Source organism: Gnatocerus cornutus, unplaced genomic scaffold (genome assembly GCF_029298725.1).
Source record: "Gnatocerus cornutus isolate USDA-ARS CGAHR unplaced genomic scaffold, icGnaCorn1.1 ctg00000023.1, whole genome shotgun sequence".
Classification (NCBI taxonomy): domain Eukaryota; kingdom Metazoa; phylum Arthropoda; class Insecta; order Coleoptera; family Tenebrionidae; genus Gnatocerus; species Gnatocerus cornutus.
In genome coordinates, this window is record NW_028275375.1 from 1,136,946 (window position 1) to 1,161,395 (window position 24,450).

Genomic DNA, 24,450 nt, shown 5'->3' on the forward strand with positions numbered 1-24,450 from the left:
GGTACCGGGGCATAGCGGGGTAACACTCCTGCTGCTCAAATCAAACGCCGTGAAAAAAGTCGAATAGCGTGTTTTGATTGGTTGTTAGTTGACAGTTAACCACGTGTGTTTTATAAAACAAAATGTGAAAACCTAAATGTTTTATAAAACAAAATGTGAAATTCTGTGTTTTCGTTAAAAAATTCGCGAAGTGTGGGAGCAAGTTTTTTTCAAATCTAGTCATACAAATGTAGTAGCTAAATATGATGAACGTGCTCATTTATGTGCAATATGCATTGATGCCTAAGTAATTTTAAAATGTTACTTTTTCTAAGTAGGTACACAGTTATTCAAAAATTTGATTTTCCCATAGGGTACCCCACTTTACCCCTATGGGCGGGGCAAAGCGGGGCAAATCCCATTTTTTAAAATAATGCTCACATGTCGTAAGTTTTTTATGGTAATCAAAAAAAGTACAACAAAAATCATCCGCAATACATTAGTCTATGATATTTAGTAAAAAAAATTTGTTAATTTCTATTATTTTAACGTGCGTGGCTAATTGAATGTTAAGTACCCCACTATGCCCCCCTCTCCCCTACAAATTTTCAATATATTATATTAAAATTCGTAGTTTTTGTAATTTTAATGGCACAGCTATAAAATTTTGGGAAATCACTATTTTTAAGTCGTTTATTAATCCCACTAAATTGCAAAATTTTAGAGCAAAAAACACTAAATTTAGAATTTTTTATTTTGAAAACGGAGCAAAAATTTTTGATTTCTTATACAAAAATTCGGTTTTTTTTTCTGTAATTTTAGTGCCACAACCATGAAATTTGTGGAAAATAATATTTTTAAGTTGTTTATTAAGTCTATCAAATTTCAAAATTGTTGAGTAAAAGACACCGATTTTTGAAATTTTTATTTTAAAAACGAAGCAAAAATTTTCGATATCTTATCATAAAGTTCGTAGTTTTGGTAAGTTCACTGCCACAGCCAAGAAATTTGGGAAAATTACTATTCTAAAGTCGTTTATTAACTCTGCTAAATTTCAAAATTGTAAAGCAAAAGACACCAATTTCAGAAATTTTCATTTTGAAAACGGAGTAAAAATTTTCGATATTTTATATTAAAATTTGTAATTTTGGTAATTTTAATGGCACAACTATAAAATTTTGGGAAATCACTATTTTTAAGTTGTTTATTAATCCTATTAAATTGCAAAAGTGTAGAGCAAAAGACACAAATTTTAGAAATTTTTATTTTGAAAACGGAAAAAAATTTCGATATCTTATAAATAAAATTCGTAGTTTTGGTACTTTTAGTGCCACAGCCATGAAATTTGGGGAAATTACTATTTTTATGTCGTTTATTAACTCTACTAAATGTCAATATTGTAAAGCAAAAGACACCAATTTTAGAAATTTTTACTTTGAAAACGTAGCAAAAATTTTCGATTTCTTATACTAAAATTTGTATTTTTTGTAATTTTAGTGCCACAGTCATGAAATTAAAGGAAATTAATTTTTTTAAGTTGTTTATTAACTCTACCAAATTTCAAAATTGTTGAGTAAAAGACACCGATTTTAGAAATTTTCATTTTGAAAACGAAGCAAAAAGTTTCGATATCTTATAATAAAATTCGTAGTTTTGGTAATTTTAGTGCCACAGCCAAGAAATTTGGGAAAATTACTATTTGTAAGTCGTCTATTAACTCTGCTAAATTTCAAAATTGTAAAGCAAAAGACTCTAATTTCAAAAATTTTCATTTTGAAAACGAAGTACAAATTTTCGATATGTTATAGTAAAATTCGTAGATTTGGTAATTTGAATGGCACAGCTATCAAATTTTGGAAAATTAATATTTTTAAGTCGTTTATTAACTCTACTAAATTTCAAAATTGTTAAGTAAAAGATACCGATTTTAGAAATTTTTATTTTGAAAACGAAGCAAAAATTTTCGATATTTTATATTAAAATTTGTAGTTTTGGTAATTTTAGTGCCACAGCCAAGAAATTTGGGAAAATTACTATTTGTAAGTCGTCTATTAACTCTGTTAAATTTCAAAATTGTAAAGCAAAAGACTCTAATTTCAAAAATTTTCATTTTGAAAACGAAGTACAACTTTTCGATATGTTATAGTAAAATTCGTAGATTTGGTAATTTGAATGGCACAGCTATCAAATTTTGGAAAATTAATATTTTTAAGTCGTTTATTAACTCTACTAAATTTCAAAATTGTTAAGTAAAAGATACCGATTTTAGAAATTTTTATTTTGAAAACGAAGCAAAAATTTTCGATATTTTATATTAAAATTTGTAGTTTTGGTAATTTTAGTGCCACAGCCAAGAAATTTGGGAAAATTACTATTTTTAAGTCGTTTATTAACTCTACTAAATGTCAATATTGTAAAGCAAAAGACACCAATTTCAGAAATTTTATTTTGAAAACGTAGCAAAAATTTTCGATTTCTTATACTAAAATTTGTATTTTTTGTAATTTTAGTGCCACAGTCATGAAATTAAAGGAAATTAATTTTTTTAAGTTGTTTATTAACTCTACCAAATTTCAAAATTGTTGAGTAAAAGACACCGATTTTAGAAATTTTCATTTTGAAAACGAAGCAAAAAGTTTCGATATCTTATAATAAAATTCGTAGTTTTGGTAATTTTAATGCCACAGCCAAGAAATTTGGGAAAATTACTATTTGTAAGTCGTCTATTAACTCTGCTAAATTTCAAAATTGTAAAGCAAAAGACACCAATTTCAAAAATTTTTATTTTGAAAACGGAGTACAAATTTTCGATATGTTATAGTAAAATTCGTAGATTTGGTAATTTGAATGGCACAGCTATCAAATTTTGGAAAATTAATATTTTTAAGTCGTTTATTAACTCTACTAAATTTCAAAATTGTTAAGTAAAAGATACCGATTTTAGAAATTTTTATTTTGAAAACGAAGCAAAAATTTTCGATATTTTATATTAAAATTTGTAGTTTTGGTAATTTTAGTGCCACAGCCAAGAAATTTGGGAAAATTACTATTTTTAAGTCGTTTATTAACTCTACTAAATGTCAATATTGTAAAGCAAAAGTCACCAATTTCAGAAATTTTATTTTGAAAACGTAGCAAAAATTTTCGATTTCTTATACTAAAATTTGTATTTTTTGTAATTTTAGTGCCACAGTCATGAAATTAAAGGAAATTAATTTTTTTAAGTTGTTTATTAACTCTACCAAATTTCAAAATTGTTGAGTAAAAGACACCGATTTTAGAAATTTTCATTTTGAAAACGAAGCAAAAAGTTTCGATATCTTATAATAAAATTTGTAGTTTTGGTAATTTTAGTGCCACAGCCAAGAAATTTGAGAAAATTACTATTTTTAAGTCGTTTATTAACTCTGCTAAATTTCAAAATTGTAAAGCAAAAGACACCAATTTCAAAAATTTTCATTTTGAAAACGGAGTACAAATTTTCGATATGTTATAGTAAAATTCGTAGTTTTGGTAATTTTAATGGCACAGCTATAAAATTTTGGAAAATTAATATTTTTAAGTCGTTTATTAACTCTACCAAATTTCAAAATTGTTAAGTAAAAGACATCGATTTTAGAAATTTTCATTTTGAAAACGAAGCAAAAACTTTAGATATCTTATAATAAAAATTGTAGTTTTGGTAATTTTAGTGCCACAGCTATAAAATTTAGTAAAAGTACTATTTTTAAATCGTTTTTTAACTCTACTAAATTTGAAAGTTGTAAAGCAAAAGACACCAATTTTCAAATTTTTTTTAATAAGAGACAAATTTTAGAAATTTTTATTTTGAAGATGAAGCAAAAATGTTTGATGGCCTTTACTAAAATGCGTATTTTTAATAATTTTAGTGCCACAGCTATGAAATTTGGGGAAAATATTATTTTTAAGTCGTTTAATAACTCTAGCAAATTTCAAAATTGTAGAACAAAAGACACTAATTTTAGAAATTTTTATTTTGAAAATGAAGCAAAAATTTTAGATATCTTATAATAAAATTCGTAGTTTTGGTAATTTTAGTGCCACAGCCATAAAATTTAGTAAAATCACTATTTTTAAATCGTTTTTTAACTCTACTAAATTTGAAAGTTGTGAAGCAAAAGACACTAATTTCAGAAATTTTCATTTCAAGAACGGAGTAAAAATTTTAGATATCTTATAATAAAATTTGTAGTTTTGGTAATTTTAGTGCCACAGCCATAAAATTTAGTAAAAGTACTATTTTTAAATCGTTTTTTAACTCTACTAAATTTGACAGTTGTAGAGCAAAAGACACCAATTTTAGAAATTTTCTTATCCTAAAATGAAATGAAATTTGGAAAAGTTGATATTCCTGGAAACCCCAAAGCTTCGAAATTTTGAGCATAACATTTAAATGTTTCATTTTTCTACTCAATATTTTTACTAACATAGAATTCTTAAAATAACTTTCAGACTAAAAATTTTTGAGAGCATTTTTTCCTGCTTTCCTGAACTTTCAAATTTTATTTGGGTAAAGACAGATTTACTGTCTGCTCTGTGTAATTGGGGGCACAATGAAAAACCGTCAATCTATGATTTATTACGTGCACTTTTTGCGTGACCTGAGATCTCTGGGTAATTAAGGGAAAGTACCATGCGAGGTTGCTAATTCTCCCGAGAATATCGGAAAAACCCAGGAAAAACCAACAGCTTTTTAATCATAGCTCCAAGTAAATTGTTTGGAAGTTTTGGGTATCGATAATAAAACGTGATCAGAATGTCTCCCAGGAAATTATCGCAAAAACCTCCGGCTCAGCTTTAACGTGCAAACATCTCTTTATTTATGCATTCTTAAAGTGAAGTTTTCTCATTATTTGATAAGAACTCTGCCAAATTACCACTGATTTGTCCTCAATTATTTCGCGAACTTACCGAGATCAGCTGATATGAATGATTCATCATGGCAATCAGTAAGTTGAGCAGAACAACGATGTTAATCACCGAATAGGTCCCAAACATGAGCATCCCCCAGAATCTCGTGAATATTTTAATTTCGTTCAGTTCGAAGCTCTCCAAATCCACCAAGCCGAACACCGCCCAGAATAAAGTCTGACTAGTTTCGAATAAGCTGAAACATAATTAAATATGAGATGTAAATTTATTAGAAAACCGCCTTCAAGGAATATGATTAATGACAAAGTTAATGCAAATCGCTCGATACTCACTTTGAGAATCTCCTCCATATAACACAGGCGTTTGTGTCGTTATTTTCAGTCAGGTTGAAAGAAGGGTGCTCGTCGGGGCATTTTCGCCTTTCAGCTTTCGCATAATAAGAAAGCAGCTGATTCAGACCTGAAGAATATTGCCAAAATCAGCGATGATGGCGGAGCTCGAGGAAGACTTACCACACGAGAATGCAAATAAAACCAAAACGTATAAGAAGAAGAATTTCATTATGTCCATCACCATTCGGGAGAGAGACACCTGCAATGGTCCTAAGTGCGGGTTCACCGAGAAGATGTGCACCAGTTTTAGCGAGCTGAAAGTAATTGTTGATTGAATTGCAAACGAGATTTCTGGGGATTATTAATTACAAAAGTTGCGGAAGTTTGTTTGATGTGTTCTAAATACACTACTGATCTATTTTAGGTGGGATTTATTGGAATTTGGGGGGAAATAGAAATGGTGAATGCGCCGGGATAACGGAGGCAATTAAAAAGACGCTGGAGGTATGAAATTTGAAGAAGTTACTATTTTTAAGTCGCATAATATCTCTTCTAAATGTAGAGCAAAAAACACAAATTTTAGAAAATTTTGTTTTAAAAACGAAGCAGAAATTTCTGACATCTCTAATAAAATTCGTGATTGTAGTAATTTTGGTGTCGCACTTATAAAATTTTGAGAAATTACTATTTTTGAGTCAAATATTAACTCCAATAATTTTCAAAATTATAAAGCAAAAGACACCAATTTCAGAAATTTTCATTTTGGAAATGAAGCAAAAATTTCCTACATCCTCTACTAAAATTCGTAATTTTGGTACTATTGGAGTCACAGCTATGAAATTTTGGGAAATTACTATTTTTGAGTCGTTTATTAACTCCGGCCATTTTTAAAATTTTTAAGCAAAAGACATTAGCTTTAGAAATTTTCGTTTTGAAAATGAAGCAAAAATTTCCCACATCCTCTGCGAAAATTCGTAGCTTTGGCAATTTTAAAATACTGATAAAAAACTGATAAATTACTGTTTTTGAGTTGTGTTAACTCTCCAATTGTCAAAATTTTTGAGCAAAAGGCACCAGTTTTCGAGATTTTCGTTTTGAACATGAAGGAAAAATTTGTAATTTTGGTAATATTAGTGTCACAGTCATAAAACTTTGGGAAATTACTATTTTTGAGTTGTTTATTAATATAATATAATACTTTTCAAAACTTTTGAGCAAAAGACACCAATTTTAGGAGTTTTCATTTTAAAAATAAAGCAAAACTTTCCGACTTCCTAAAAATTAGACTAAAATTCGTATCTTTCGTTATTTTGGTGTCACAGCTATTAAATTTGGGAAAATGACTATTTTTGAGTCAGTTATTAATTCCGTTAGTTTTCTTAATTTTTAAACAAAAGATACTAGTTTTAGAAATTTTTATTTTAAAAATGAAGCAAAAATTTTCGCCATTCTTTATAAAAATTTATAATTTTCCTAATTTTGCTGTCGCAGCCATGAAATTTAGGAGAATTACTATTTTTGAGTCTATTCTTAACCCCACCAATTTTCACAATTATAAAGCAAAAGCCACCAACTTTAGAAATTTTTACTTTGAAAATCAAGCAAAAAGTGTCGATATTCTTTATTAAAATTCGTAATTTTCTTAATTTTGATGTCACAGCTATGAGGTTTAAGGGAATTACTATTTTTGAGTCGATCATTAACTCCACCAATTTTCAAAATTTTAAAGAAAAAAATACCAATTTTAGAAATTTATTTTTTGAAAATGAAGCAAAAATTTCCGAATTCTTTACTAAAATTCGTAATTTTGCTAATTTTAGTGTCACAGCGATGAAATTTAGGAGAATTACTATTTTTGAGTCTATTCTTAACCCCACCAATTTTCACAATTATAAAGCAAAAGCCACCAACTTTAGAAATTTTTACCTTGAAAATCAAGCAAAAAGTGTGGATATTCTTTATTAAAATTCGTAATTTTCTTAATTTTGATGTCACAGCTATGAGGTTTAAGGGAATTACTATTTTTGAGTCGATCATTAACTCCACCAATTTTCAAAATTTTAAAGAAAAAAATACCAATTTTAGAAATTTATTCTTTGAAAATGAAGCAAAAATTTCCGAATTCTCTACTAAAATTCGTAATTTTGCTAATTTTAGTGTCACAGCTATGAAATTTGGGGAAATTTCTATTTTTAAGTTGATTATTAATTTTGCTAATTTTTAAAATTATAAAACAAAAGACACCTTTTAGAAGTTTTTACTTTGAAAATGAAGTAAAAATTTCCGATACTCTACTAAAATTCGTAATTTTGGTAATTTCGATGTCACAGCTATGAAATTTGGGAAAATTACTACCTTTAAATAAATTATTAACTACTCCAATTTTTAAAAAATTTAAGCAAAAGGCACTAATTTAAGAATTTTTTATTTTGGAAATGAAGCAAAAATTTTCGATATCTCATACAAACTAAAATTCGTAGTTTTGTTAATTTTAAGGCCACAGCTATGAATTTTGAGGAATTTACTATTTTTGAGTCGTTTATTACCTCTACCAAATTTCATAATTGTAGAGCAAAAGACACTAGTTTTAAAAACTTTCATTTTGAAAACGAAGCAAAAATTTTCGATATCGTTTACCAAAATTCGTATTTTTGGTAATTTTGGTGTCACGGCTATGAAATTTAGCGAAATTACTTTTTTTCAGTCGATTATTATTTACACTAATTTTCAAAATTTTTAAGCAAGGGACACTAATTTTAGAAATTTTTTATTTTGAAAGTAAACCAAAAATTTCTGGCATCCTCTACAAAAATTCGTATTTTTGGTAATTTTGGAGCCACAGCTATAAAATTTAGGGAAATTACTATTTTTGAGTCGTATATCAACTCTATCAAATTCCAAAATTATGTAGCCAAAGACACCAATTTTAGAAGTTTTCGTTTTAAAAATGAAGCAAACATTTTCTAGATATTCTGTTAAAATTCGTAACTTCAGTAATTTTAGTGTTACAGCTATGAAATTTAAGGAAATAATTATTTTTGAGTCGTTTATTTACTCTAGCAATTTCCAATTTTTTAGAGCAAAAGACACTAACTTTAGGAGTTTTTGTTTTAAAAATAAAGCAAAAATTGCCGACGTCCTCTACTAAAATTCGTATCTTTCGTTACTTTGGTGTCACAGCTATTAAATTTGGGAAAATTACTATTTTTGAGTCAGTTATTAACTCCCTCAGTTTTCTTAATTTTTAAACAAAAGATGCTAGTTTTAAAAAATTTTATTTTAAAAATGAAGCAAAAATGTCCGCCATTCTTTATAAAAATTTATAATTTTCCTAATTTTGGTGTCACAGCTATGAAATTTAGGAGAATTACTATTTTTGAGTCTATTTTTAACCCCACCAATTTTGACAATTATAAAGCAAAAGCCACCAACTTTAGAAATTTTTACCTTGAAAATCAAGCAAAAAGTGTCGATATTCTTTATTAAAATTCGTAATTTTCTTAATTTTGATGTCACAGCTATGAGGTTTAAGGGAATTACTATTTTTGAGTCGATCATTAACTCCACCAATTTTCAAAATTTTAAAGCAAAAAACACCAATTTTAGAAATTTATTCTTTGAAAATAAAGCAAAAATTTCCGAATTCTCTACTAAAATTCGTAATTTTGCTAATTTTAGTTTCACAGCTATGAAATTTGGGGAAATTACTATTTTTAAGTTGATTATTAATTTCGCAAAATTTTAAAATTATAAAACAAAAGACACCAATTTTAGAAGTTTTTACTTTGAAAATGAAGTAAAAATTTCCGATACTCTCTACTAAAATTCGTAATTTTGGTAATTTTGGTGTCACGGCTATGAAATTTAGCGAAATTACTTTTTTTCAGTCGATTATTATTTACACTAATTTTCAAAATTTTTAAGCAAGGGACACTAATTTTAGAAATTTTTTATTTTGAAAGTAAACCAAAAATTTCTGGCATCCTCTACAAAAATTCGTATTTTTGGTAATTTTGGAGCCACAGCTATAAAATTTAGGGAAATTACTATTTTTGAGTCGTATATCAACTCTATCAAATTCCAAAATTATGTAGCCAAAGACACCAATTTTAGAAGTTTTCGTTTTAAAAATGAAGCAAACATTTTCTAGATATTCTGTTAAAATTCGTAACTTCAGTAATTTTAGTGTTACAGCTATGAAATTTAAGGAAATAATTATTTTTGAGTCGTTTATTTACTCTAGCAATTTCCAAATTTTTAGAGCAAAAGACACTAACTTTAGGAGTTTTTGTTTTAAAAATAAAGCAAAAATTGCCGACGTCCTCTACTAAAATTCGTATCTTTCGTTATTTTGGTGTCACAGCTATTTAATTTGGGAAAATTACTATTTTTGAGTCAGTTATTAACTCCCTCAGTTTTCTTAATTTTTAAACAAAAGATGCTAGTTTTAGAAATTTTTATTTTAAAAATGAAGCAAAAATGTCCGCCATTCTTTATAAAAATTTATAATTTTCCTAATTTTGGTGTCACAGCGATGAAATTTAGGAGAATTACTATTTTTGAGCCTATTTTTAACCCCACCAATTTTCACAATTATAAAGCAAAAGCCACCAACTTTAGAAATATTTACCTTGAAAATCAAGCAAAAAGTGTCGATATTCTTTATTAAAATTCGTAATTTTCTTAATTTTGATGTCACAGCTATGAGGTTTAAGGGAATTACTATTTTTGAGTCGATCATTAACTCCACCAATTTTCAAAATTTTAAAGAAAAAAATACCAATTTTAGAAATTTATTCTTTGAAAATGAAGCAAAAATTTCCGAATTCTCTACTAAAATTCGTAATTTTGCTAATTTTAGTGTCACAGCTATGAAATTTGGGGAAATTACAATTTTTAAGTTGATTATTAATTTCGCTAAATTTTAAAATTATAAAACAAAAGACACCAATTTTAGAAGTTTTTACTTTGAAAATGAAGTAAAAATTTCCGATATTCTCTACTAAAATTCGTAATTTTGGTAATTTCGATGTCACAGCTATGAAATTTGGGAAAATTACTACCTTTGAATAAATTATTAACTACTCCAATTTTTAAAAAATTTAAGCAAAAGGCACTAATTTAAGAATTTTTTATTTTGGAAATGAAGCAAAATATCGATATCTCATACAAACTAAAATTCGTAGTTTTGTTAATTTTAAGGCCACAGCTATGAATTTTGAGGAATTTACTATTTTTGAGTCGTTTATTACCTCTACCAAATTTCATAATTGTAGAGCAAAAGACACTAGTTTTAAAAATTTTCATTTTGAAAACGAAGCAAAAATTTTCGATATCGTTTACCAAAATTCGTATTTTTGGTAATTTTGGTGTCACGGCTATGAAATTTAGCGAAATTACTTTTTTTCAGTCGATTATTATTTACACTAATTTTCAAAATTTTTAAGCAAGGGACACTAATTTTAGAAATTTTTTATTTTGAAAGTAAACCAAAAATTTCTGGCATCCTCTACAAAAATTCGTATTTTTGGTAATTTTGGAGTCACAGCTATAAAATTTAGGGAAATTACTATTTTTGAGTCGTATATCAACTCTATCAAATTCCAAAATTATGTAGCCAAAGACACCAATTTTAGAAGTTTTCGTTTTAAAAATGAAGCAAACATTTTCTAGATATTCTGTTAAAATTCGTAACTTCAGTAATTTTAGTGTTACAGCTATGAAATTTAAGGAAATAATTATTTTTGAGTCGTTTATTTACTCTAGCAATTTCCAAATTTTTAGAGCAAAAGACACTAACTTTAGGAGTTTTTGTTTTAAAAATAAAGCAAAAATTGCCGACGTCCTCTACTAAAATTCGTATCTTTCGTTATTTTGGTGTCACAGCTATTAAATCTGGGAAAATTACTATTTTTGAGTCAGTTAATAACTCCCTCAGTTTTCTTAATTTTTAAAGAAAAGATGCTAGTTTTAAAAAATTTTATTTTAAAAATGAAGCAAAAATCTTCTACTAAAATTCGTAATTTTGGTAATTTCGGAGTGACAGCAATGAAATTTGGGAAAATTACTACTTTTGAGTAAATTAATAACTCCACCAATTTTTAAAAAATTTAAGCAAAAGGCACTAATTTAAGAATTTTTTATTTTGGTAATGAAGCAAAAATTTTCGATATCTTATACAAACTAAAATTCGTAGGTTTATTAATTTTAAGACTACACATATGAATTTTGAGGAAATTACTACTTTTGAGTCGTTTATTACCTCTACCAAATTTCATAATAGTAGAGCAAAAAACACAAATTTAAAAAAAAATTATTTTGAAAATAATGCAAAAATTTTCGACATCCTCTACTAAAATTTGTATTTTTGGTAATTTTGGAGTCACAGCTATAAAATTTAACGGAATTACTATTTTTGAATCGTTTATCAACTCTACCAATTTCCAAAATTTTAGAGCAAAAGACACCAATTTTGGAAGTTTTCGTTTTAAAAATAAAGCAAAAATTGCCATCCTCTACTAAAAATCGTAATTTTAGTAATTTTGATGTTACAGCTATAAAATTTGAAGAAGTTACTACTTTTGACTGTTGTATTAACTCCACCAAATTGCAAAATTACAAAGCAAAAGACACAAGTTTTAGAATTTTTTATTTTTTTACGAAACAAAATCGTTAAAATTCGTGAATTCGATTAAAATTATTTTCATTAAAAAATTGTCTAATAGCTCAATATTTTACGTATTCCACATTTATAGAATTATTTCCTCAAAAAGCCATTTCGTAACTAAGCGAATCTAATATTAAAAATATTTGGCGCATCCACCAAATTTATACGAAATAAAAAGTGACATAAATCGTCCATTTGGACAACAATATCTGCTGCTCCCCTCTAAAAATCCTCAAAACCCATCCATCAATCATTATTCCACCAAACACAACTTTCAGAGCGTCATTCCTCTGAAAACAAGAATTAGTTCATGTCAAGTAATGGAAACACGTTACAAAAGTTCGGTGACAACTCCTCTTTTCTTTGTAAAGTTGCATATGCAACCCAGGAAAACAAATTGTAAGACTCGCTCGTAAACAATATTATGTTTATTGCCGTCGTTTCATTACCTCTCTTCCATAATTCTCTACACTAAAATCTTTGTTCATGAGCACCCCAATCACGTAATCCTAAAGGGTGTGCCAGCTCCAGATCGATGCTTAAATCTTGCATGATTTGTACAAGAGCAGCAAAGCGTAAAATTCTGTATTGTTGGTTGCATAACACCGCATTTCCAGTAAATAAATTATCCTGTAAAAATTCCCGGAATATATTAATTTGCGTGTCAGCTGGCGTATCCTCTACTAAACTGAGGGCAATTTAATCTGCTTATGGTATTCACCGGCTCGTGATGAATTAAACTAGTGCACGTCAAGCGACAATTCATCTCATCAGTCAAACGGTTTCGATGAATATTATGAGGGAAGTTAGGAGGTTCGTTGTACCTGAAGATGTTGGCGGCTGAGAAAAGACCCTCGGAAATCAAAAGGGGGTCCCAGGCGTCCCATTCTTTCCGAGGCATTTGTACAGCGGTCGGGTCTCTTTGAACCTGGAAAAATAAATAAAAGGAATTTAGTCAAGCATGCAAAATTGACAATTTTTTACTGACCTGATAAATGGAAACTACTCTTAGAGCTACAGTCGCCACGTAGAGCGAGTTGGTGATAAAGTCGATGACGTTCCACATGTCCCTCACATATTCTTCGAGTCCAACGTCCCACAATTGTTTTATTTCGCTCCATATTAAACCTAGAAACGAATTAATTTAGAAACTTTTATTTTTAAAACAAAGCAAAATTGTTTTATATTTTATATCTTAATATTCGTAGTTTTGGTAATTTTGGTACCACGGCTATGAATTTTGGGAAAATTACAGATTTTAACTCGTTTAATAATTTTACTAAATTTTAAAATTGTAGAACAAAAGACACTAGTTTTAAAAATTTTCATTTTAAAAAGAAAGCAAAAATTTTCGATGTCTTTTACCAAAATTGGTATTTTTGGTAATTTTAGTGTCACGACTATGAAATTTGGAAAAATTATTACTTTTAAGTCGTGTAGTAAGGCTACCAAAATTTAAATTTGTAGAACAAAAGATACCAATTTTAGAAATTTTCCCTTTGAAAACGAAGCAAAAATGTTTGATATTTTTTACAAAAATTCGTATTTTTGGTAATTTTCGTGTTACAACTATGAGATTTGGGGAAATTAGTACTTCTAGGTCGTTTATTAGATCTACCAAATTTCAAGATTGTAGAGTAAAAAACACCAATTATAGAAATTTTCCTTTTGAAAACGAAGCAAAAATTTTCGATATCTTATACTAGAACTCGCAGATTTAGTAACTTTAGTGTTACGGCTATAAAATTTGGGCAAATTATTATTTTTAAGTCGTTTATTCACTCTACCAAATTCCAAAACTGTAGAACAACAAAAACACGTGTTTTAGAAATTTGCATTTTGAAAACAAAGCCAACATTTTCGATATCTTTTACTAAAATTCGTATTTTTGGTGCTTTTAGTGCCACGGCTATGAAATTTCGGAGAATTACTACAGTTGAGTCGTTCCTTAACTCTATTAAATTTTAATATTATAGAAGCAAAGACACTAATTTAAAAAAAATATATTTTTAAAAACGAAGCAAAAATTTTCGATTTTTTTTTTTAAAAATTCGTATTTTTTGAAATTTTAGAGCTACAACTATGAGATTTGGGGAAATTAGTATTTATAAGTCGTTTATTAGCTCTACAAAATTTCAAAAATGTAAAGCAAAAGACACCAATTTTAGAAATTTTTGTTTTGAAATTGAAGCAAAAATTTTCGATATCTTATACTGAAACTCGTCGTTTTAGTAATTTTAGTGCTACGACTATGAAATTTGTGGAAATTACTATTTTTAAGTCATTTATTAACTGTACCAAATTTCAAAACTGTAGCGCAAAAAACTCCAGTTTTAGAAATTTTCATTTTGGAAAAAAAAGCTAAAATTTTCGATATCTTTTACTAAAATTCGTATTTTTGATAATTTCAGTGCCACGGCTATAATATTTAGGGAAATTACTACATTTTAGTCGTTTATTAACTCTGCTAAAGTTCAAAATTATAGGGCAAAAGACACCGATTTTGAAGATGAAGCAAAAATTTTCGATATTTTTTACAAAATTTCGTATTTTTAGTAATTTTAATGTTACAACTATGATATTTTAGGAAATTAGTATCTTTTGATTGTTTATTAGCTATACCAAACTTCAAAATTGTAGAGTGAAAAACACCAATTTTAGAAATTTTCAATTTTTTGAAAACGAAGCTAACATTTTCGATATCTTTTACTAAAATTCGTATTTTTGGTGCTTTTAGTGCCACGGCTATGAAATTTCTGAGAATTACTACAGTTAAGTCGTTCCTTAACTCAACTACATTTCAAAATTATAGAAGCAAAAACACCAATTTTAAAAAAAATATTTTTAAAAACGAAGCAAAAATTTTCGATAATTTTTTACAAAAATTCGTATTTTTTGAAATTTTAGAGCTACAACTATGAGATTTGGGAAAATTAGTAATTATAAGTCGTTTATTAGCTCTACAAAATTTCAAAAATGTAAAGCAAAAGACACCAATTTTAGAAATTTTTATTTTGAAAATGAAGCAAAAATGTTCGATATTTAATTCTGGAACTCGTAGATTTGGTAATTTTAGTGGCACGGCGATGAAATTTAGGGAAATTACTTTCTTTAAGTCGTTTATAAATTCTACCAAATTTGCAAATTGTAGAGTTAAAAACAACAATTTTAAAAAATTTCCCATTGAAGACGAAGCAAAAATTTTCGATATTTTTTACAAAAATTCGTATTTTTAATAATTTTAGTGTTACACCTATGAGATTTGAAGAAATTAGCATTTTTAGGTTGTTTATTAGTTCTACCAAATTTCAAAATTGTAGAGTAAAAAACACCAATTTTAGAAATTTTCATTTTGAAAGCAAAGCAAAAATTTTCGATATCTTTTCGTATTTTTGATAATTTTAGTGCCACGGCTATAATATTTAAGGAAATTACTACATTTGAGTCGTTTATTAACTCTACTAAAGTTCAAAATTACAGAACAAAAGACACCGATTTTTAAAATTTTTATTTTAAAGATGAAGCAAAAATTGTCGATATTTTTTACAAAAATTCGTATTTTTGGTAATTTCAGTGTTACAACTATGAGATTTAGGGAAATTAGTATTTTTAGGTCGTGTATTAGCTCTACCAAATTTCAAAATTGTAAAGTAAAAAACACCAATTTTAGAAATTTTCATTTTGAAAACGATGCTAAAATTTTCGATATCATTAACTAAAATTCGTATTTTTGGTGCTTTTAGTGCCACGGCAATGAAATTTGAGAGAATTAGTACAGTTGAGTCGTTCTTTAACTCTAGTAAATTTCAAAATTATAGAAGAAAAAACACCAATTTAAAGTTTTTTTTTAGAAACGTAGCAAAAATTTTCGATTTTTTTTTACAAAAAGTCGTATTTTTTGAAATTTTAGTGCTACAACTATGGGATTTGGGGAAATTAGTATTTATAAGTCGTTTATTAACTCTACCACATTTCAAAATTGTAGAGCAAAAGACCAATTTTAAAAATTTTTATTTTGAAAACGAAGCAAAAATTTTCGATATTTTATTCTGAAACTCGTAGATTTGGTAATTTTAGTGCCACGGCTATAAAATTTAGGGAAATTACTATTTTCAAGTCGTTTATAAACTCTACCAAATTTGAAAATTGTAAAGTAAAAAACATCAATTTTTTTTGAAGACGAAGCAAAAATTTTCGATATTTTTTATAAAAACTCGTATTTTTGAAATTTTAATGGTACCACAATGAGATTAGGAGAAATTTGTATTTTTAGGTCGTTTATTTACTCTTCCAAATTTCAAAACTGTAAAAGAAAAGACACTAATTTTAGAAATTTTCGTTTTCAAAACGGAGCAAAATTTTTCTTTATTTTATAGTAAAATTCGTAGTTTTAGTAATTTTAGTGTCACGGCTATGAAATTTGGAAAAATAACTATTTTTAAATTGCTTATTACCTCTACCAAATTTCAAAATTGTAGAGAAAAGGTCATCTGTTTTAGAAATTTTCATTTCACTGTCGAAGCAACAATTTTCAATATTTTTTACAAAAATTTGTATTTTTTGAAATTTTAGTGGTACCACTATGAGATTAGGAGAAATTTGTATTTCTGGGTCGTTTATTTACTCTACCAAATTTCAAAACTGTAAAGCAAAAGACACCAATTTTAGAATTTTCGTTTTGAAAACGGAGCAAAATTTTTCTATATTTTGTAGTAAAATTCGTAGTTTTAGTAATTTTAGTGCCACGGCTATGAAATTTAAAGAAATAACAATTTTTGAATTGTTTATTACTTCTACCAAATTTCTAAATTGTAGAGCAAAAGACACCAGTTTTAGAAATTTTCATTTTAAAGTTGAAGCAAAATCTTTAAAAAAAAAAATCGTATTTTTGGAAATTTTAATGCAACAACTATGAGATTTGGGGAAATTAGTATTTTTAAGTCTTTTATTAACATCACCAGATTTCAAAATAGTAGAGCAAAAAACACCAGTTTTAGAAATTCTTAATTTGAAAACGAAAAATTTTCGATATCCTAAACTGGAACTCGTAGTTTCGGTAATTTTAGTGCTACAACCATGAAATTTGGGGAAATTAGTATTTGTAAGTCCCACAATTGTTTTATTTCGCTCCATATTAAACCTAGAAAGGAAGTTTATGTTAGCTGTGCTCACACATCGCCTAACTAGTTAACTACACATTTCCGTCGCCATCCTCCGCTGAATTAAAACAGAATTCCCTTCGTCCATTACCGCAGTGTTTGAGATACCCATTACCATATTATTTTAATCCACCAGCAGCGTTAATCATTTAGAATATCAAAAATGGACCTCCCTTTTGTCCTTTTCATAATTAATTCGCTTAGAAGTGATGCGCATAATATTCGTGTTGGCGAGAATTCAATATCTATGCAAATACACTTTATCGCGTTATTTGTAGGCTGATATTCTCCATACAACAACAAAGATTAAACCAAGTTCAGAGTCCGAAAGAATTGTTATTGGCGTTACGTGGATGCGGAATCGATAAAATTTGTCTAAGCGGAGTTTACTAGTTTACAGTCGCATTTTCTCCGTAAATTCAATTTGACACTACAACCAAACTGCAATCATATTATTGGATGTTAACTTGGAATTGTGTTAGTTTTACAACATGTCGGTATAATTTAAGTTACGAGCGAGCGCTATATAATTAGCTTCACGTGCTTGTTTTAGCTGGAAACTTCTTCTTTGTTTTAAGCGCCCTCTGAGGGAGCGCTAAAACTCGCTAATTTTTCCTAATTAAAAATTGCAACAATTGAGTTTCTTTGTTTATAACTTATTCTGGTTACTTTCAACGCCGCAGGATTGCCGGCTTTGCTTCATTAGTTTATTAGCGGCACTAAACTATTTTTACCGCCGCCATTCCCGCGCGAAAAACTGCGAAAATTGCAGTGTTATAGTGTCAACTAAACCGTAACTCCCTCGTCTTAAATTACAAATATTGAGTTTGTAAATACCTATAGTGAAACAGTCAACTATATCAGTAATAACCACAAACTTTGTTCTTAAATAAATTACACAAGTTGAGAAGTTCATTTTAGAAACTGCCGCCGCAACAAACATTGAGTTGGGCGAGGGCTAGGAAGTTTATTTAAATATTAATGTGGATATGGCGTTGTCCGTGGACGCTTTATGAAAACAAGATTCTGGGAATGTGATAAATTCCAATTTAAAAATGAAGGACGATGTGTCAAATTCCATCATACGAGGAGTATTGCTCAATTTAGCTTCAAATTTATGCGCGTTTGTAAGCGCAAGCTGCATTCTCATCACGAACACTCGACAGCTCTGAACATGCTAAATTATTGCACATTTGGTGAAAACTTGATTAATCTCTTTGTATAATGCGGGAATAATTTTGTAGGTTCGATGGATATGGAAAAGAGTTGAAATTTTCTTTAGATTGGCAGGAGAAACATTAGTTACGCAAAAATTCGTACTTCTGGTAATTTTAGTGCTACAACTATGAAATTTGGAGAAGTTACTACTTTTGAGCCGTGTAGTAACTCTAATAAATTTCAAAATTGTAGAACAAAAAATAGAGATTTTAGAAATTTTTGTTTAGAGCGAAGCAGAAAATGCCACTATCGTTCAATAAAATTTGTAATTCTGGTACTGTTAGTGCTACAGCTATAAAATTTAGGGAAATTACTGTTTTTAAGTCGTTTATTAACTCTACCAAATTTTAAAATTGTACAGCAAAAGACACCAATTATAGAAATTTTCTTTTTGAAAACGATGCAAAAAGTTTCGATATCTTTTACTAAAAATCGTAGTTTCAGCAATTTTACTTCCACAATTATGAAATTTAGGGAAATTAGTACTTTTAAGTTAATTATTGACTCTACTAAATTTCAAAATTGTCGAGCAAAAGACACAGATTTTAGAAATTTTCATTTTTAGAGCGAAGCAGAAATATCTCGTATCGTTCATTAAAATTCGTAATTCTGGTAATTTTCGGGCTACAACCATGAAATTTTTGGAAATTACTATCTTTAAGTTGTTAATTAACTCTGTCTAATTTCAAAATTGCAGAAGAAAATACACTAATTTTAGAAATTTTTATTTTGAAAACAAAGCATATCTTTTCGATTTCTTTTACTAAAATTCGTAATTCTGGTAATTTTCGGGCTACAACCATGAAATTTTCGGAAATTACTATCTTTAAGTTGTTAATTAACTCTGTCTAATTTCAAAATTGTAGAAGAAAAGAGACTAATTTTAGAAATTTTTATTTTGAAAACAAAGCAAATCTTTTCGATTTCTTTTACTAAAATTCGTAATTCTGATAATTTTCGTGCTACAACCATGAAATTTTCGGAAATTACTGTCTTTAAGTTGTTAATTAACTCTGTCTAATTTCAAAATTGTAGAAGAAAAGAGACTAATTTTAGAAATTTTTATTTTGAAAACAAAGCAAATCTTTTTGATTTCTTTTACTAAAACTCGTAGTCCTTGTAATTTTAGCGCAATGGCTATAAAATTTGGGGAAATTAGTATTTATAAGTCGTTTATTAAATCCACCAAATGTTAAAAATGTAAAGCAGAAAACACAGACTTTAGAAATTTTGGTTTTAAAGGGAAGCAGAAATTTCCCATATCGTTCGTAATTCTGGTAATTTTAGTGCTACAACTACGAAATTTGGGGAAATTACTATTTTTAAGTCGTGTATTGATTCTATCAAATGCCGAAATAGTAGAGCAAAAGATACCAATTTTAAAAATTTTTATTTTAAAAACAAAACAAAAATTTTCGATTTGTTTTCCTAAAATTTGTGGTTTTGATAATTTTAGTGCCACATTTAAGAAATTTGGGGACATTAATATTTGTAAGTTGTTTATTAACTGAACAAAATTTCAAAATTGTAGAGCAAAAAACACCAATTTTAGAAATTTTCCTGTTTAGTGCGAATCTGAAATTGTCCATATCGTTCAATAAAATTCGTACTTCTGGTAATTTTAGTGCTACAACTATGAAATTTGGAGAAGTTACTACTTTTGAGTCGTGTAGTAACTCTAATAAATTTCAAAATTGTGGAGCAAAAGATGGAGATTTTAGAAATTTTTGTTTAGAGCGAAGCAGAAAATGCCAGTAACGTTCACTAAAATTTGTAATTCTGGTACTTTTAGTGCTACAGCTATAAAATTTAGGGAAATTACTGTTTTTTAAGTCGTTTATTAACTCTACCAAATTTTAAAATTGTACAGCAAAAGACACCAATTTTAGAAATTTTCTTTTTGAAAACGAAGCAAAAAGTTTCGATATTTTTTACTAAAAATCGTAGTTTCAGCAATTTTACTTCTACAATTATGAAATTTAAGAAAATTAGTACTTTTAAGTTGTTTATTGACTCTACTAAACTTCAAAATTGTAGAGCGAAAGACAAAGATTTTAGAAATTTTCGTTTTTAGAACGAAACAGAAATTTTCCATAAGAAATATGAGAAATCGTTCCTTAAAATTTGTATTTTTGGTCATTTTAGTGTTACAACTATGAAATTTGGGGAAATTAGTATTTTTGGGTTGTTTATTAACTCTACCAAATTTTAAAATTGTAGAGTAAAAAACACCAATTTTAGAAATTTTCTTTTTGAAAACGAAGCAAAAATTTTAGATAAATTATACTGGAACTCGTAGATTTAGTAACTTTAGTGCTACGGCTATAAAATTTGGGCAAATCATTATTTTTAAGTCGTTTATAAACTCTACCAAATTTGAAAATTGTAGAGTAAAAAACACCAATTTTAAAAAAATTACCATTGAAGACGAAGCAAAAATTTTTGATATTTTTTACAAAAATTCGTATTTTTTTAAATTTTAGTGGTACAACTATGAGATTTAGATAAATTAGTATCTTTAGGTCGTTTATTAACTCTACCAAATTTGAAAATTGTCAAGCAAAAGACCCCAATTTTAGAAATTTTCGTTTTGAAAACGAAGCAAAATTTTTCTATATTTTATAGTCACAGCTATAAAATTTGGAGAAATCTCTTTTTTTAAGTTGTTTATTAACTCTACCAAATTTCATAAAATGTATAGAAAAATACAACTTTTAGAAATTTTCATTTTGAAAACGGAGTAAAAATTTTCGATATTTTATATTAAAATTCGTAGTTTTCGTAATTTTAGTGCTACAACTATGAAATTTGGGGAAATTTGTACTTTTAAGTTATTTATTAACTCTACCAAATTTCAAAATTGTAGAGCGAAAGACACAAATTTTAGAAATTTTCGTTTTTAGAGCGAAGCAGAAATTTCCCGTATCGTTCACTAAAATTCGTAATTCTGGTAATTTTCCTGCTACAACCATGAAATTTCGGAAAATCAGTATTTTTAAGTTGTTAATTAACTCTACTAAATTTCAAAATTGTAGAGAAAAAGACACAATAATTTTAGAAATTTTTATTTTTAAAACGAAGCAAAAAGTTTCGATTTCTTTTACTAAAATTCGTAGTTTTGATAATTTTACTGTGACGATCACGAAATTTGGGGAAATTAGAACTCTTAAGTTATTTATTAACGCTACCAAATTTCAAAATTGTAGAGGAAAAGACACAGATTTTAGAAATTTTCGTTTTTAGTGCGAATCTGAAATTTCCCATATCGTTCAATAAAATTCGTATTTTTGGTAATTTTAGTGCTACAGTTATGAAATTTTGGGAAACTACTAACTTTAAGTCGTTTATTAACTCTGCCAAATTTCAAAATTGTAGAACAAAAAACACAAATTTTAGAATTTTTTCCCTTTGAAATGAAGCAAAAATTTGTATAACCTTTCACATTTGATAGCTATGAACGATGAACTAAAAGTTTCCCTTGCTCGTCACGAAGAACATTAATTTTCCCCGAGAAGAAGTCTCAATTTTTTGCCGTCTGTCACACACAACCCGACATTTACTTTATTATTTACTGCATGTCAGCAATTAATTCCTTTTTTGTTGTCCCCGGCGCATCCACCATTTGGCCGACATATTTTTAAAAAGCCGCTTGATGCCACGTAAACAATTACAATGTCATGTTGTGGTTACCCGCCGCCCCCAACCGTGTCCCGCATATCAACAAAACTGAAAAATCCTTTTTCCAAAGCTAATGGGAAATTGGTTGGAAGCAATAAAGCCGTCTGTAGTGGTCTCTCTGACCTCCAACGAATTGAATCCAGCTTTAGAAAAGTGGCAAAGTTTCCTCGGGAAATCTCTGCGGCAATGTTTGTTTAAAAAGTTTCAAGTATTTGGGAACTTACCGAGAACGTAGGCTAAAATTATCCACTCGACTAGTGTGGGGTAAGCGCCCCTTTGCGTGTATACGATGCTGGGGTCGTCGAAGAAGAGCGTTTGCGATAATAACACTAAAAAAGAAAAAAAATACAGAACAGAACGGAGGAATGTGGCGTGTTTTTTGAACTTACATAAAAAGGTGATGTAAGATGCGGAATTACAGATGAACTTGATGAACGGTTTTCGCATGGTCTGGCCGATGACGGAATGTGGAGCAAGGATGTAAGCGATCGAAAAGAACGGGAAGAGGACGCCGATCTTCACGATTTCTAAAGCTTGCAAGACCATGTTTTTCCTGCGGAAACCTGGAAGACCTTCGTACCATATGGATGCCAACAGCTGCTGGACGTTGGAATGAGCGACGAACTGAAACAAAAATATTCGTTTTAGAAACGCGAACAGCAAGTAGACTCGCACACTCCTCGCACTTGGCCGTTCATAACATGCGTACCGTCAGACTGTCAGACTTTTGTTTGTTATTGCAGAACTGCCTAAAAACTATTCGGTCTAAAGAAGAGTCGATTATTTATTCCACCAATTTTCAAACTTATAGAACAAAAAACACTAATTTTAGAAGTTTTTACTTGGGAAATGAAGCAAAAATTTCCGACTTTCTCTGCTCAAATTCGTAATTTTGCCAATTTTGGTGTCAGAGCTATGAAATTTAGAGGAATTACTATTTTTGAATCAGTTATTAACTCCACTAATTTTCAAAATTAAAGAACAAAAAACACGAATTTTAGAAATTTTTACTTTGGAAATGAAGCAAAAATTTCCGACTTTCTCTGCCAAAATTCGTAATTTTGCTAATTTTGGTGTCACAGCTATGAAATTTGGGGAAATTACTATTTTTGAGTTGATTATTAATTCCGCCATTTTTCAAAATTATAGAACAAAAAACACTAATTTTAGAAATTTTTACTTTGAAAATGAAGCAAAGATTGCTCGACAGTCTCTACTAAAATTCCTAATTTTGCTAATTTTGGTGTCACAGCTATGAAATTTAGAAGAATTACTATCTTTGAGTCAATTATTAACTCCATTAATTTTCAAAATTAAAGAACAAAAAACACGAATTTTAGAAATTTTTACTTTGGAAATGAAGCAAAAATTTCCGACATTCTCTACTAAAATGTCTAATTTTGCTAATTTTGGTGTCACAGCTTTGAATTTTGGAGGAATTGCTATTTTTGAATCAATTATTAACTCCGCTAATTTTCAAAATTATAGAACAGAAAACACCAATTTTAGAAATTTTTTCTTTGTAAATGAAGCAAAAATTTCCGACTTTTTCTGCTAAAATTCGTAATTTTGCTAATTTTGGTGTCGCAGCTATGAAATTTGGAGAAAATACTATTTTTTTAACAATTATTAACTCGGCCAATTTTCAAAATTATAAAGCAAAAGACACCAATTTTAGAAATTTTTACTTTGAAAATGAATCAAACATTTTCGATTTTCTCTGCTAAAATTCGTAATTTTGCTAATTTTGGTGTCATTGCTATAAAATTTGGAAAAATTACTATTTTTGAGTCAATTACTGACTCCACCAATTTCCAAATTATAAATCAAAAGACACCAGATTTAGAAATTTTTACTTTGAACATGAAGCAAAAATTTGCGACATTTTTTTTTCTCTACTAAAATTCGTAAGTTTGCTAATTTTGGTGTAACAGCTATGAAATTTGGGGGAATTACTATTTTTGAGTCGGTTATTAACTCTACTAATTTTCAAAATTATAAAACAAAAAACACTAATTTTAGAAATTTTTACTTTGGAAGTGAAGCAAAAGTTTTCGACTTTTTCTGCTAAAATTTGTAATTTTGCTAATTTTGGTGTCACAGCTATGAAATTTGGGGAAATTATTATTTTTCAGTTGGTTATTAACTCCGCCAATTTTCAAAATTATAAAACAAAAAACACTAATTTTAGAAATTTTGACTTTGAAAATGAAGCAAAGATTGCTCGACAGTCTCTACTAAAATGCCTAATTTTGCTAATTTTGGTGTCACAGCTTTGAATTTTGAAGGAATTACTATTTTTGAATCAATTATTAACTCCGCTAATTTTCAAAATTATAGAACAAAAAACACCAATTTTAGAAATTTTTTCTTTGTAAATGAAGCAAAAATTTCCGACTTTTTCTGCTAAAATTCGTAATTTTGCTAATTTTGGTGTCACAACTATGAAATTTGGGGAAATTACTATTATTGAGTTGATTAATAACTCCGCTAATTTTCAAAATTATTAAGCAAAAGACACCAA

The 24,450-nt window shown here is 28.2% G+C and overlaps 1 protein-coding gene across 2 annotated transcripts in view; it reads right to left on the reverse strand.

Moving 5' to 3' along the window:
• The window catches only part of LOC148166266 (transient receptor potential-gamma protein-like), a 129,063-nt gene that overhangs the window by 3,785 nt on the left and 100,828 nt on the right, over positions 1-24,450 (reverse strand). The window contains exons 9-15 of one of the 2 annotated variants that reach the window (XM_088048671.1): positions 22,316-22,550; positions 22,151-22,255; positions 12,860-12,999; positions 12,696-12,799; positions 5,385-5,518; positions 5,205-5,331; positions 4,912-5,107 (exon numbers count right to left, since the gene is read on the reverse strand). In XM_088048671.1, the coding sequence (XP_087904797.1) occupies positions 4,912-5,107; positions 5,205-5,331; positions 5,385-5,518; positions 12,696-12,799; positions 12,860-12,999; positions 22,151-22,255; positions 22,316-22,550 (1,041 nt within the window). Of the gene's footprint in view, positions 1-4,911; positions 5,108-5,204; positions 5,332-5,384; positions 5,519-12,695; positions 12,800-12,859; positions 13,000-22,150; positions 22,551-24,450 lie in introns of both variants that reach the window. The other variant, XM_088048670.1, reaches the window with a different exon arrangement.